Here is a 13,592-nt window from a genome sequence, read left to right as displayed (position 1 = left end):
GGATTCACTTGGAGAAAAGAATCTCTGAGTGAGTCCAAAAGCTCTGACCCAGCACAGGCATTCTTTGAAACTGAGCAGAGAGCCGGCACACGCGCCTAATTGTAAAAGCTCAACTGCGCGTGCACCAGCTCTCTCTCCTCCCTCCCCCATTGCATGCATATACAAAGCGGGAATACAGAGTGGGAAACAGAAAAGAAGAGGGCAGAAGAGAGAGAGATGAAGACACTAAAAAAGGACTGAAGGTAAGAAAAATATAACTTTTAAAATATATTTTTAACTATGTGATTGATTAATTATATTTAATTAATATTTTAATTATTATCCCCAGGCTGTGGGCCAAGCCGCAGCCGCCTTGCTGAGCCTGGGGGCAGCCACTCGATGGCGGTGGTGGCTTGCCCAGAGAAGGCCATGGCAGAGGCATGGGAGCTGCCGTCTTCTATGAGCAAGCTGCCACCGTTGAGCAGCTGCCATGCTTCTTCCCCCCGCAGCGGGAAGAGGCAGAAGGCACCCCGCTCAGTCAGCCACGGCCCCGTTCCTCACCTCCCCTCGCCTTGGAAAGAAGCTCTTACCTCCCTCCTTGCAGCCCTCTCCTGGCTGGGGGAGCCACCCTGCGCTCACCTTTCCAGCTTCCTGCTCCTGCTCCGGCTCCCTTGGAACTGGGGCGGTGGTGAGGACTATAATTTCCATCATGCCCAGCCAGCATGGCCAATGTAAGTTGTAGTCCAACTCATCCGGACAGTGCCAGTTTTGGCAAGGTTGCACTTAAAATATCGTAGTCATTAGCTCTGCATCCAAATACAGCCATTGTGCATTGTGGGAATTGTTCTGGGCTGACTTGCTTCAAATACTAAGAGTGGCATTAACAGTATTTATCCTTAGTATTTTTGCTTCATTCTTTGTAAATGCCAGTTGCAGTCATCAGCTGCATTGTATGCAAAATACTATATTTAGTGCATTGGTTGTGTTGTAGCTGTGTCCCTTGAATATGGACATGCTCTTCCCCACCTCATCTTGGGCTTCTGCTGCAGCCCAAGGGAGCCGAGCAAACAGTTTTTAATTTTTAAATTATTTTAATTTTTTTTTTTAAATTGCAGTGTGCTTAGGAATACATTCATATGTTTTTCAAACTATAGTCTGGCCCCTCAACAGTCTGAAGGATGGCAAACTGGCCCGATTTAAACATTTTGAAGACCCCTGATATAGTCATTAATTTTTCAAATTCACATTCCCTTCCCTATACCAATTACTTGTATCAAAACATTGCTTTCATGTTCACAGATTTCTGGATTGCTCAAGCTGTATCAAGAAAAACGAGCTTCATTTGTAGTAGATTCTTACCAAGGAAGTCTCTCTCACCTTTTCAAAATAAGGCCCGCTGTCTGGGGTTCCCATTTCTTTGGAATTAGGAGGACGAAAACCAGACCGACCCTTTCTCATTATGTCATTGAAGTCTCCGAGATTCATGCCTCGTTTGTCTACATCAAACTTCTTATCCTGGAGGCCACCTGAGGGAAAAAGTAGAATTACAGTTATCTGGGCAAAATGCTATTATAGGTTTATGGCAGTAGGAAGAAAATTAGTGATTGAGGTATCCATGTATACCAAATCATGTATACAAATTTCTCCCAACTGATTATGTTGGCTCACATGTCACAACTCATCCTGAGAGTAAGATATGATGCGTACATTGTTCATGACTGTAACCCATGGTGTATCCAACATACAATCCGGCTCACTTCCCCATCAGTCTGCTCACAGGGATATCAGGGGACTACACAAGAGGACTTTTCTTGTCTCCTCTCCCACTGCATTCACTGTGGCTTTTCCAACCTTTTATTCCCACAGATACCACTTTTTGCAATCTATGAGTCAATTACTACTTCAAAGTGTCCAACCAGCACAATGGAGAGGCTCCCATGGGTTTGCCATTCCATTTTTACTTTTCCGTGCAATACATTTTTGGTGCATTCTTTTTATTTTTTATCAGATATGCACAAGTGCATAGATGTGCACTTGCATGCCTCACCAAGGTAATGTCTTGGAGGTGTCTGCTGTCAAAATGTAGCAGGCAACAGCCCTGGACATGAACGCAGAGGGGCTCGAAATACAGACACTCTTTACTGTCAAAAGACAGGTTGTCAAGCTGTAAGTGATCTTTGCCTATGAAAGGGATTGGCCTGTAGATTATCCAATTCCCAGAGAGAAACTGTAATTCTATCCGGCTAAACACAATTCTTCTCAGTGTCCTCCATATTCCCCATGCTTTCCTGAGACTATGTGCTTGGGACGGTGAAGAAGTGTGAGCCAACTTAATTTATGGGAGCACAGAGTTTTGACAGTTGACTTTTTGACAGAACTACTCAGGGGTTTTTTGTACATGCACATGTCCCTGTCAAAAAACCCCGATTACCTCTGTCAAAAACATTGTTGTAAAAGAAAGTCTGATGAAGTAGACCATGATTGTCTTGTGCAAAGGAATCACTGGGGATTTTAACAACAGCTGGGGGAAGAAATTTTATAATTTTATAGTGACTGCTTGCCAACAACAACCCTACTATATTTTCATGCCTGCATACCAGGGCAACATCTTAAAAGCATCTTCTTTATGTACTACCACCAAAACAGTATTTCTTTGTCTAGAGAGTGGATTCTATATTTGGTCATTTCTCCCAAAAATACAAGAATCATTATGAAATCTCCAGCAGAGTGAAATCCATTTATCACAGTTCACAAATTCAGCAAGTAGAGTTTGAGTCCCTTCTTACCATCCTACTCAGGCCTTCCTTTATTTGCTCCCATTAAACCTATTTATTTCTAAATTATTTACACTATTCATCATTATCAAAAATGGTCTTAAAAAGGCCACATAATACTGCTCAGCTATTACACTTAAAAGTTACACATTTCATCATAAGCCAAGTACCATATCAGATACACACCTACTGATAAATCCATCTTATTGCTCGGAGAGTCCTCAGTTTGATTCTGAAAAAGAAAAAAGCATACTAATTCTACACTGGGAAAACATGCAAAATATTTTTGTTGTATTAAGATATTATTCTGAATTTTTTTTAAAAAAACCCCACACATGTATTTATGAGAGTAACTTAGGAATGGAGTGTCAAAAGGACTTGAATAAAGTTTATTATAAATACCACTGACATACAGGAATCAATTCCACAGAGAAAGAAAAAGATAATTGGACAGCTGCTCTGGAAATGGACCTCTGTCCTTATGTTTCTGTGGTCAAGGGATTATATTCTTAGAAGAGCAGCCAGAATGTTACTTCATCCTGAAGACATGACTGCTCCTAGTGTGTGCTGCCAAGTAATTTTTCTGCAAGCAATCTGGGACAAGATGTTCTCACAATTTTGGAAAGGTGCAACTGTTCAGCCTACCGTATTGGGAGTTCAGGTTGAAATCCACATGCTGGTACCAAAATCTGGGTAACCCTCAAGAATTACTATAAGCATTATCATGACCCTTCCATAGTTCATTTACCATTCTGAGTCTTCCATATGCCAAACATTTTCATAAAGTGAAACATAGGGGCATGTTCCTCAAACACATCAGCCCAGGCCTAGCTTGTGTTAGCTATAGTCCTGTATATAGAAGTGATACTTACAGATTTGAGCTGTGGCCCCATACTAATTACCACCAAATAGAAATTTATGGACAGGTTTAAGCTATGTAATAAATTATCAGCATAGATTGCCTTTTTCAGCTGGACTGCAGATATACAAAAACAGTTATTTAAGAAAATGGGACAGTGCAAAGAGAACCACACTCAGAAACATTCCAAACTGCCCAGAATTTTAGGCAAATTTTTGCAAAACTTGAAATCTTTACTGAAACGACAGGGCATATACCTAGATTGGAAGACACTATGTGCACACCTGAATCACTGCACCTTTACTTCTTCCAGATTCTTCTTTTTTTGGAAATCACTGGAATAAGCTGCTTGTCTCAATACTCTAACTCAGTCTTCAATAAATGTAGTGGCCACTTTGCCAAGAGTAAATACCTTAGTCCAGGACTCAGGAGCCCTGGAATTAAATGACAATGGGCCCTAGAATGCTAAATTATACAGAACATCCAGACACTTAATGCCCTAGAACAAGATTTTTTGTAGACAGCAATAGCAGAGAGTAGCAGCAGCAAGGGGTAGTAAGGCTCAAGTAAGGTTCCTGTAGATTTGTAGGAAGGTAACTATGCTTGGTGCAGTTTAACAGATGAGGAACAAGAAAAATCAAGCTGTTCACAGCCCCAGCTAGCATTTGCCTTGGGTCTGGAGGGAAAGAAGTACTGTGCTGAGATGCTAAGTGACTGATTCATCAGGAGACACAGAGGTGGAGACAGAGAGGTGTTTTGTACTATGGGGATGTGAGAGGAGATTGTTCCACTCAGCAAAATTCAGGTAGTCCTGGGTAATTATTAAAATCTGTATATAGCAAAAATGCTTTCACTATCATCATTCCCTTCTCTTTCCATTTGCTCAACAGCACATGATCCTTCCTATGCATGTTTACAAGAAGTCAGTCTTCTTTGCACAGAAATGCTGCCAAAATCCTCTATGAAAAGAAAAGCTTAATTTAACTAATTTTTTACAGGATATCTGGGTGAATACATTATTTTTACTTGGTTAGTAAGCATGAGACAAGGCAAGCCCCTTGCCTTGTCATATTCAGATGATCTTGTCAGCAATTTGTCAAAGCTGTTCCTTATGAGTGCCATATAAATGGCTATATATAAGCAAACAAAATAATGAAGCAAGCAAATCATCAAAAATTTCATAAATCAGTCAAATAAGGCTACCCATTTTTTATTAGTCAGTGTTACCATTTGAACCAAATTAATGCTCAAAATGAAGACAGCCTCATTTCATCCAGCTTACAAAGGTTTATTTGCCTGGTAACTGCAAGCGCCCAGGCAGGTGACTGCTTATAAGCCTGTCAAGTATCTGTTAGGAAGCCATTTCTGTAAATAAATAGGTTTTTTAAAAGGCTTACCAGCAATCCCATATTTGAAATCTGATCAGATAAAGTATTCATCCATGAATCATTACTTCCACCTTTTAATGAACACTAAAAGCAAAGATACAATTGGTCACTTTCTATTTTTTCACTGCATCAGAATCATCAATGTAAATAACTTGTGTAGCATAGCAGTTAAGAACGATAGAATTTCCAGATTCAAATCTCAGCTGCCATTAAAAATATTAAAAAGGTTTTGGACAAGCTACTAGTTGGCCACAGATTCCTGTACTGAGGTTTTGTTAGAACTGAAGATTGAAATGGTAAACATAATTACTGAATGCTGTTGCAAGCATTATTTCTCAGCTTAAGGCACTCATTAAGCTTTAGGAAAATGGAGCAGATGATAAATATAAGCAGCTCTGGGGTACTTATTTCTAAGATGCACACACTAATAATTAAAAACTTTTATGCTTGAAGACTTTATAGACATTGATGCAGCACTGCATTTAACAATAAAAAACCAGTCATTTACACATATATCCCTTTTCGATAATAGCAAAGCTACATAATTAAGATTCTCTTTTAAGTCAAGAGAAAAACTTTTATTAATTTATCTAGAGAAAGAGTGATCTAGTTAACACTAGAAGGCATGTCTCATCATGGCTTATTTAACCCATGATGAGCTATTATTATTATTATTATTATGATGCTCATGGGTGCCACTGCATATTCCTGCTTGTGGAATTCCTGTATGTATGTATGCCTTTAAAATTATTTATTGTAAATAAATACTTGTATTCATTCATTTGAGTTATATGTCCCCCCCACCACCAGCCACAGCCTCTCTGGATGGCATATACAATTCACAATATGACAATGCACAATTACAAAAGACCAATAACAGTAAAATCATAAATAAGCTATCAAATTAAATAAAACCAAGATAAATAGAATATAACAATAGAATATGAATGCACAAACACAAATATATTTTTAAAAACACCAAAATTAAGACCAAACTCATTAAATGTGAGTTCATAGTATCAAACTATGGTTTGTTCTAGGGTTGTTTAACCCTTCCAATAACTCTCTGGGTTTGCATGACACAGCAACCCCTTAAAGGGGGTTAGATATACCAAACAGCCACCTCATCACAGGTTAAACAACCCACAGTGGACTGTCATGTCGTACAATCAGCCCATTTTATCATATAAACATTTTCTTACCTTAATTTGTGGTTTCTTTCCTCCTTGTCCCCAGCTTGTTGAATTATGGGAGGAACTGCTTCCCTGAGAGCCTGCTGTGTTCCAGACTCCTCCCTCCTCCTCTTCTTCCCAGCTGGAATGCCGTGTTCCTGATACTGGCCCATCATTATCTCCCCAGCCATCCTGAGGTGGTTTGGAACCTTCAGTGGAAAATAAAACATAGTCAAAAGTTAACTGCGAGTGCCAACAGATACATTTTACACTGTATGGCAAAATCAATGGAACAAAGTCCCCCTCTATTGCCAAGTCCAAAGAAAGTACAGGATGCATACAACTGCATTCTAAAATTAATTAGAATGAAAGGGGCAAAATCCAACCCTTGTTCATACTCAACAATAAAATGTCTAATTCTGATTAGTGAGAGTCCAGTATTTCTTAGACATTACCTATACAATATGAAATGTTTATGGGTGCTATAGCAGCTATCAAAATGCCTTTGATTCTTTAACTGTTAAAACTGTATTTTTAGTACAGAGTTAATTTTTGTTCCATCAACATGGTTTCCTACCTATCTTCTGTGAAGGCCAAATTATTATGCTATATCTCTGCTATGACCTGTCCGTCTTGGGTGACCCTGCACGGCATAGCTCATAGCTTCATTGAGCTACGCAAGCCCCTTCGCCATGACAAGGCAGTGACCCATGAAGCAACCATACTACAGAGTTCTAACTCTTTCAACTTCCAATTTCTAACCACATAACTTCCCAAGTTAGTTATTACAATGCTCTTTTTGGTGATTTGACCAAAAAGATAAATATGTCATTGACACGGAATAAGGTAAATATGTTATAATCTCTGCCAGATCAGAACACAATTGATACGTATTATACTTAAAAAGAAGATTTTGCTTAAAATACTTGCCAAAACTTTGTTTTATGTCTGGACAAAGCACAGAATTGAACAGTAGTAGTTCCTGAGATTAGAATCTGTTTCTGTCTGCCACCTTGGCAAAAAGGCATAATACAGGACCTAGCAAGCATGATTGTTGTTAATTCCATACTGTAGATACTCCATAATGGCCCTAGGTATATTATTAAACAAAGGCTCATTTGACAACGAAGGTAACGGATGATGCAGAAAGCAAGGGAGACAAAAATGTTTTTCTTGAAAGCTATATGAATTTTAACAAACACTGTTAATTTATCGTTTATCAGATAGAGAAGATATAGGTCATGATATGTCCAAGACTGTTCTAGCAAGACACACATTAGGGATAACACTGGCAATGCCCAAGCATACTTTCACTACATCCAGTCCTAATTTGTTGTAGAAGAACCCCTTCCACCCTTATTTCTGACATTCATGTCACTTTTTAATGTTTCTGGATGCCTAATTCATGTTTATAAAAGGACATGGAAACATGGCATATATGTGACATTAATCAGATATGAATGACAAATGCCCTTTAGTCACTCTTCCCTGTCTTAAGGTCTAGTGTCAGACCTTCTTCCACCCCCAATTTGGAAGCCAGAATCCTCATTCATTTATTCACACACTGTTAGTGGCAGTGGCTCCAGCTGTCCTTGGTATTTCACTGCCCTTGATTATTATAGTGCTTATACTTCCCTTCTGTTCTTGTCAGGTTGGACATACTCTTTGATCCTCCTATATAGTCTACTCCTGTGTCAGCATTTAAATTTCTTCAATTACTGTGTTAGCACTGAAATCAATGCCAGTCAAGGGCTTTATACTGTACTTTCATTCAAAAACATTTCAAAAACTCCCTTTAAAAATCTGCAAATACATCAGCAGTGAAAATCTATACAAGTAAAAACTTCCCATACTACTTTTTCCTAAGATGCTAAGTCCAAAGAAAAGTATTGTGTTACTTGAAATTTTAAATGTTAACCAGATTTTGGAATTTTTAACCATTTATAAAAAATTAATATTTTTAAAGCAGTGCAATCAAATGTATAGCATTTCATACTAATCCATGAACATGTCTTAAGAAAACTGACAAAAGAAATAAATGTGTTCGTCATACAATCATTACAGAAACTGAATCTAACAGATAGCTTTTCATATTAATATTTTTTATGCTTTAAGAGGTACTTACTAGGTTTTATGGCATTTGGTACACTGGAGGGTCCATTTCCCCAACTGGTTGAAGTCCCTGCATCATCAACTTCACCCCATCCAGGGCTTGTTTCATTTGGTTCACCCCAAGCAGCAGTACCATTATCTGGAGCTGGAGGTGTGCTTTTGTTCCAGACTTCAAATAGAAAGAGTTTTTATTACAGACTTATTATGAACTGAAGTGGCTTTTATACACTGGAAAAAGGCTACATCTTGCTATTCAGCTGACCCCATTCTGTCATTCTTCCACTTCAATATTTGTTCTGCATCTTATGTTACTTGATTCTTAGTGATAGAATATAAACAAATAGCAGTGTGATACTGTGATACTTTGTACTGAAATTACGAGTCTGATCCTACTCCAACCACAAATAATCATAATTAATAATTAGAGGTTCAATATATAATAATGGAAGAAATTGTTACCCCCAATTTGCTAAGAAAAATAGGTATGGAACACTGACAAAAGTTAAAACAAAAAACAAGTGTGCGGCCTGGATTGGTTAATTGCCATGGTGGATGGCAGTGTGTGCCAGCAGCCATTCTGAATATTCAAACCTTGAGGGATGGCCAACGTGGGTTATTGTGGGTTAGCCAAACCCAGAAAGGGTGAGCTGCTGAACTGGTTAACAAGCCACCCACAATCTAAACACAGTTCATAGGTTGTGGGGTGGATTCTTAACTATTTTAGTAATCCATCCTGTGCCAGGTTCAGCCATGTCAACTCTCCATCACAGCCTGAATGTTCCAAATGGTCAGTGGTACTTATTCTTGGCAGTGAGGGAAGTAATGGGCAGGGAAAAATAAGTATTCTTTTTAATCTGTCCACTTATCTGATGCAAATCACCTTTTCCATGAATCTTTTGCAAGACAGAAAGGGCCCCTGGTGCTTCCATATATAGGGTTTCAGAGTAACATGGCATGTCCACTAAGTTGTTTGTATATCATCATCATCATCATCATCCTCATCCTCCTCATCATCATCCTCATCCTCCTCATCATGTGCTATGTTAACACTCTCCTAATGTTAACACTCTTCTAATATCCTGAACTCATACAATTTAAGACAAAATTAGATAATGTGGGCCATTAAAAAAAAACACCTTTTCACAGGAGCCTTCTTCTGATGATCATGCAAGGCTTAGCCAATGCTGGGAAGAACAGCCGTTCCTCCCAGTCCTTGTCAAGGCCTCTACCGCCCACATTCCTGCTGTTAAGAAAAGTTAAGTTTCCAACTGGGAGCTGGAGACATGCACGGAGGAATCCCTGTTGTGTTGGGGCTAACATCAGGAATTACTCTGGGGGATAGGGAAATTACTTCAGGGGCTACAAGCTCCTGGAGGCAAAGCCTCATCCCTTGAACAACTCAAAAGCAGGCTGTGTGCACTGGCTGTGAACCTCCACAGGCCAGATTTTCCTTAAGATGAGATTCTGGAATAATACTGGTACCAGATAATTCTGTGTTACATGATTCCTCAGAACATTCCACTCTATATATTGCTGTATCAGGCAAATAGCTTCACTGATGAGCAAGGAACATTTCATAAGCAGAATAAGACAGGCATTGCAGTAATTCCACTTTTTAACTCAATTGTGTAAAGAACACTTTAAGCATTTATGACCTTGCATGTGTCTTAATGGAAAATTTAGATACACAGTCCTGGCTAAATGTTTAGAAGTTATCCTCTTTCTATGTTTAGTTCTGTAGTGAATAGTTTCTGCTATATGCTATAATGAACAAGGAAAATAGAGTACCTGAGGGTGGTACTTTGCTAGGTCTTGGAGTAGGGAGATTCTGTTCTCGTGGAGCTTGTCCACCTTGTGAGTTCTTGTCCCACAGGTTCACATTCTTGTAGTTGTAACTGCTGGGATCTCCCCATGCTGAAGTGCCATCATCAATATCCATTTTACGACTAATTGATTGGGGGGATGGTTCTTCCCAGCCACTGGGTTCCTCATCCTTTGAGGCAGCTGGCTGTGGTCCATTGTTCCAGTTAGGATTGGGTGGCCTCCCATTACCTGGAGGCTGTGATGGTGGACCCCAGGAGCCAGAAGCCTCTGACTGCTGATGCTGTTGCTGATTATTCCAGGTATTGGGTTGTCTACCAGTATCATTCCATGCTGGAGTTCTTTTATTATTATCCCACCCTCCTTTTGAAGAACAATTTGCATTTGCACTATTACCCCAAGTCCCAATCTCATTCTGACCAGCTTCACCCCAACCCGACATTGACTTGTTTCCTGAACTTTCCCAGTTGCTGTTTTTTGTTTGGTCAACATCCTCTCCCCAGCCATTCTTTCCAGAAGACCAACCCTGATTAGGTGGTCGCCCATTCCATCCTGGGTCTTTGTTGGAATTCTCATTCCAAGATGCTGTCACCTTTTCATCTTGTCTTCCTCCTCCCCAGTTAGAACAATTGTTCTTGTAATCATTCCATCCTCCAGTGTTTTTGGGCTCTTTCCACTCTGTTGGAGTAGAGAGCTCACCCCATCCAGACTTGATTTGATTGCTTTGGCTGGGTGCATCTCCCCAGCCCCCTGAGCTCTTTGTCTGTATGGCAGAACTCTCCCACCCCTCAGTTCCTTTATCAGCCTTTCCCTCTGCCCTTGGCATCTCTTCTATATCCCAAACAGTATCTTGCTTGATTTGAGTTTGACCCCAGCCAGTATTTGAAAGCACTCGGGGGTCCAAATCAGTCCTGCTCAATAAAGTTTGCAAGACTGCCTGGCAATCAGGATGTGTAGGCCTATATGATCGACGTCCAGAATTGTGACTATCACTACTTCCTGCTTTGTGGTTGCTTCCAGTGCTTTGACCTCCAACCTCACTTCCTGTAGAGCTGGAAGATCTTCCCCAGCAGGGAGCCTGGGAATTACCTTGGTTTTCAGGAAGGGGGTGGCCCTTTTGATTGTCCCATGCTCCAGTGCTAGAATTTGGTTGGTTTGGACCACTCCATTCTCCAATCTTCAGTTCATCAGACCCAGACGGCTGTTTCCATTCTCCCTGAGACACCCCTGATGTCATTTTGTTCCCTTCACTCCATTTACTTTCACTAGAGTGTTGAGGGCCAATGGTCCAAGACCCATCACCCGTAGACCTGTTACTGTTATCCCATGAATCATTTCTTGACCCATTTGATTTTTGAACAGAAGCTCCCTTCCATGAGTCCTCCCTATCCTTTCCATTGTTCCCATGATTTCCAGAACTGCTTTGACCAGAAGCACTGTCCATTCCAGAAGGCCCCCTAACTGTAGCCCAAGACCCAACATTCCCAGTCTTTCTCTCGCCAGTGCTTTGTGAAGAGGCATCAGTGCTCCTGGTGGGGTTCCCAAAGCCCATTTCAAAGGACATTCCCTTATTTTCCATTGGGTTTGGTGAACTTAAGTTCAAGGAGTTAGTGTTTCCATTTTTTGGTCCATCAGTGTTGTGAATTTGAGCCTGTTCTCTGCCAGAGACAAAGTTAACACCCGCATTTTCCATCTTTGACTGTTGTTCCCTAGAAGTCTGACTTGTACTAATCTGTGCATTGGAGCCACCATTATCAGCTTCCAAAGTTCCTTTCCTTGAATTGCCCTCTTGAATTAATGCTGGCCAAGCAGATGGGTTACTATTTGGGTTAAAGTTGCTGAATCCAGGACTGGGACCAATTCTGTCCTGCCCAGTCAAATTTCTCCAGCTTGCTATACCACTGCTATTCTCTGCTGAAGGATTGGAAGATTGAACAGATTTAGCCTTAGGGTCAGATTTCCAGGCCCCAAGATTACATTCGTTACCAGAACTTCCAGACTGGCACTGGTTTCCTTTTCCTTTGTTGCTAGTGGTGCTCCCTGGCAGAGTGCTCTTCTCCAAACCAGGGTTTGAGGCACTGTTGTTGTCTGTGGTGTTTTCAGAAGAAGACTCAGTATCTTTGCTGGCAATACAAGGCCACTCTTCCATGTCAGACCCGTCTACAATCACCTTGTCCCAGACGTGAGTTGGGTTGGCATTGGTGCTGTTGGAGGAGGCTCCAGGACCCCAAGTGGAATTTGCATAATTTGAAGCAGCAGCACCTCCAGTTGTTGAATCTGCAAATAAAACATACTTGGAATTATTTACAAACACACAGAATACCTTAAACAGCACACATCAGTTGCTTGCATTCAACATCGGAATTTCAAATTATTCACAACCCGTCATTTACATTCCAATTTATGAAATCCATGCTCACCATGATGTATGATGATCACTACCTTAGATGGCTTTTAAAATAGGATTCAACAAATACACAGAAGGTATTTCCCATCAATGATTATTAGTCATAGTAAATATTTTATTTTGTCTTATTGTTAAACTGTCCTGAGACTACAGTAAGGGCTGGTCTAAAAAGTTTTAAATAAAATAAAAATAAAAACAAACTTTATTTGAGTATTATTGCTATTCCCTTTGAATAATAAATGCTGGAGACAAACAGTAGGTAAAAACAATTATCTTCAGGCCAGCTACTGGGCTTTACAGAAGCACTTAGCTGTGCATTATTGGAAATAGGATGCTGAACTAGCTGCACTGGTGATCCAACTGGCAACCAGCAGGTTTGCTCTTAGCTCCTAAAAATGTCACACTGCATTTAATGCTACATGCATTCTGTCCCACTACTTGCTAGATCAGAATGCCATACTAGGCCAAACAAAATATCCTTCTAGTCCAATAAATTCCAGTGGCCAGTAATTATTGCACCAATTAACTTGCAAAAGTAGGTTAAGAAAGATATATAAGCTAGATATATAAGCTAGAAAAATACTAGTTAGTACTAGTTTAAGTTGGGTTCTACAATATTTTCTTGAGAAGAATTGTAAAGAATCCATAAAACATTTAGTAGTATTTTGTGTTAGCCTTGAATAGGAGTACTACAAACAGAAGATCCATTCATGTCTTAAAGCACACATTTCTGGTACAATTAGCAAAAACTGAGCATAACCAACAAGCAACAAATTGAAAGCATACAAAAGTTATACAATAAAGTAATTGTTTTAGGTGTTACAGCAGGGAAATCATTAGGGACATAAAGCATCATGCAGTATCATTAAGACCTTTTGAGTCAGTAAGACTTCATCAAATCATCCAAACAAATATTTCCATAATTTTCTCTATTTTCATCATAAACCAAATGCATTTGTACCATATAGGATAAAAGTCATCTATTTATTTTCTATTTTCCACTTTAAACCTTTTAATTAGTTTTACCCATTAGAACTAATATCCAAACTCCATTTTACCAAATTTATCTTTGTCTCTGGT

The 13,592-nt window shown here is 39.7% G+C and overlaps 1 protein-coding gene across 5 annotated transcripts in view; it reads right to left on the bottom strand.

Moving 5' to 3' along the window:
* Positions 1-13,592, bottom strand: part of TNRC6B (trinucleotide repeat containing adaptor 6B) — a 147,883-nt gene that overhangs the window by 65,235 nt on the left and 69,056 nt on the right. For all 5 annotated transcript variants that reach the window (XM_044454837.1, XM_044454839.1, XM_044454838.1 and 2 more), the window contains 6 exons: positions 10,073-12,382; positions 8,298-8,453; positions 6,203-6,381; positions 5,010-5,084; positions 2,940-2,985; positions 1,357-1,505 (listed from right to left, as the gene is read on the bottom strand). In XM_044454837.1, coding sequence (XP_044310772.1) covers positions 1,357-1,505; positions 2,940-2,985; positions 5,010-5,084; positions 6,203-6,381; positions 8,298-8,453; positions 10,073-12,382 — 2,915 coding nt within the window. The remainder of the gene's footprint in view (positions 1-1,356; positions 1,506-2,939; positions 2,986-5,009; positions 5,085-6,202; positions 6,382-8,297; positions 8,454-10,072; positions 12,383-13,592) is intronic.

This window comes from Varanus komodoensis, unplaced genomic scaffold (genome assembly GCF_004798865.1).
Source record: "Varanus komodoensis strain SLA01 unplaced genomic scaffold, ASM479886v1 scaffold8, whole genome shotgun sequence".
NCBI lineage: Eukaryota > Metazoa > Chordata > Lepidosauria > Squamata > Varanidae > Varanus > Varanus komodoensis.
The sequence above is the reverse complement of the archived record's forward strand: the minus strand, read 5'-3'. Positions and strand labels throughout refer to the sequence as shown.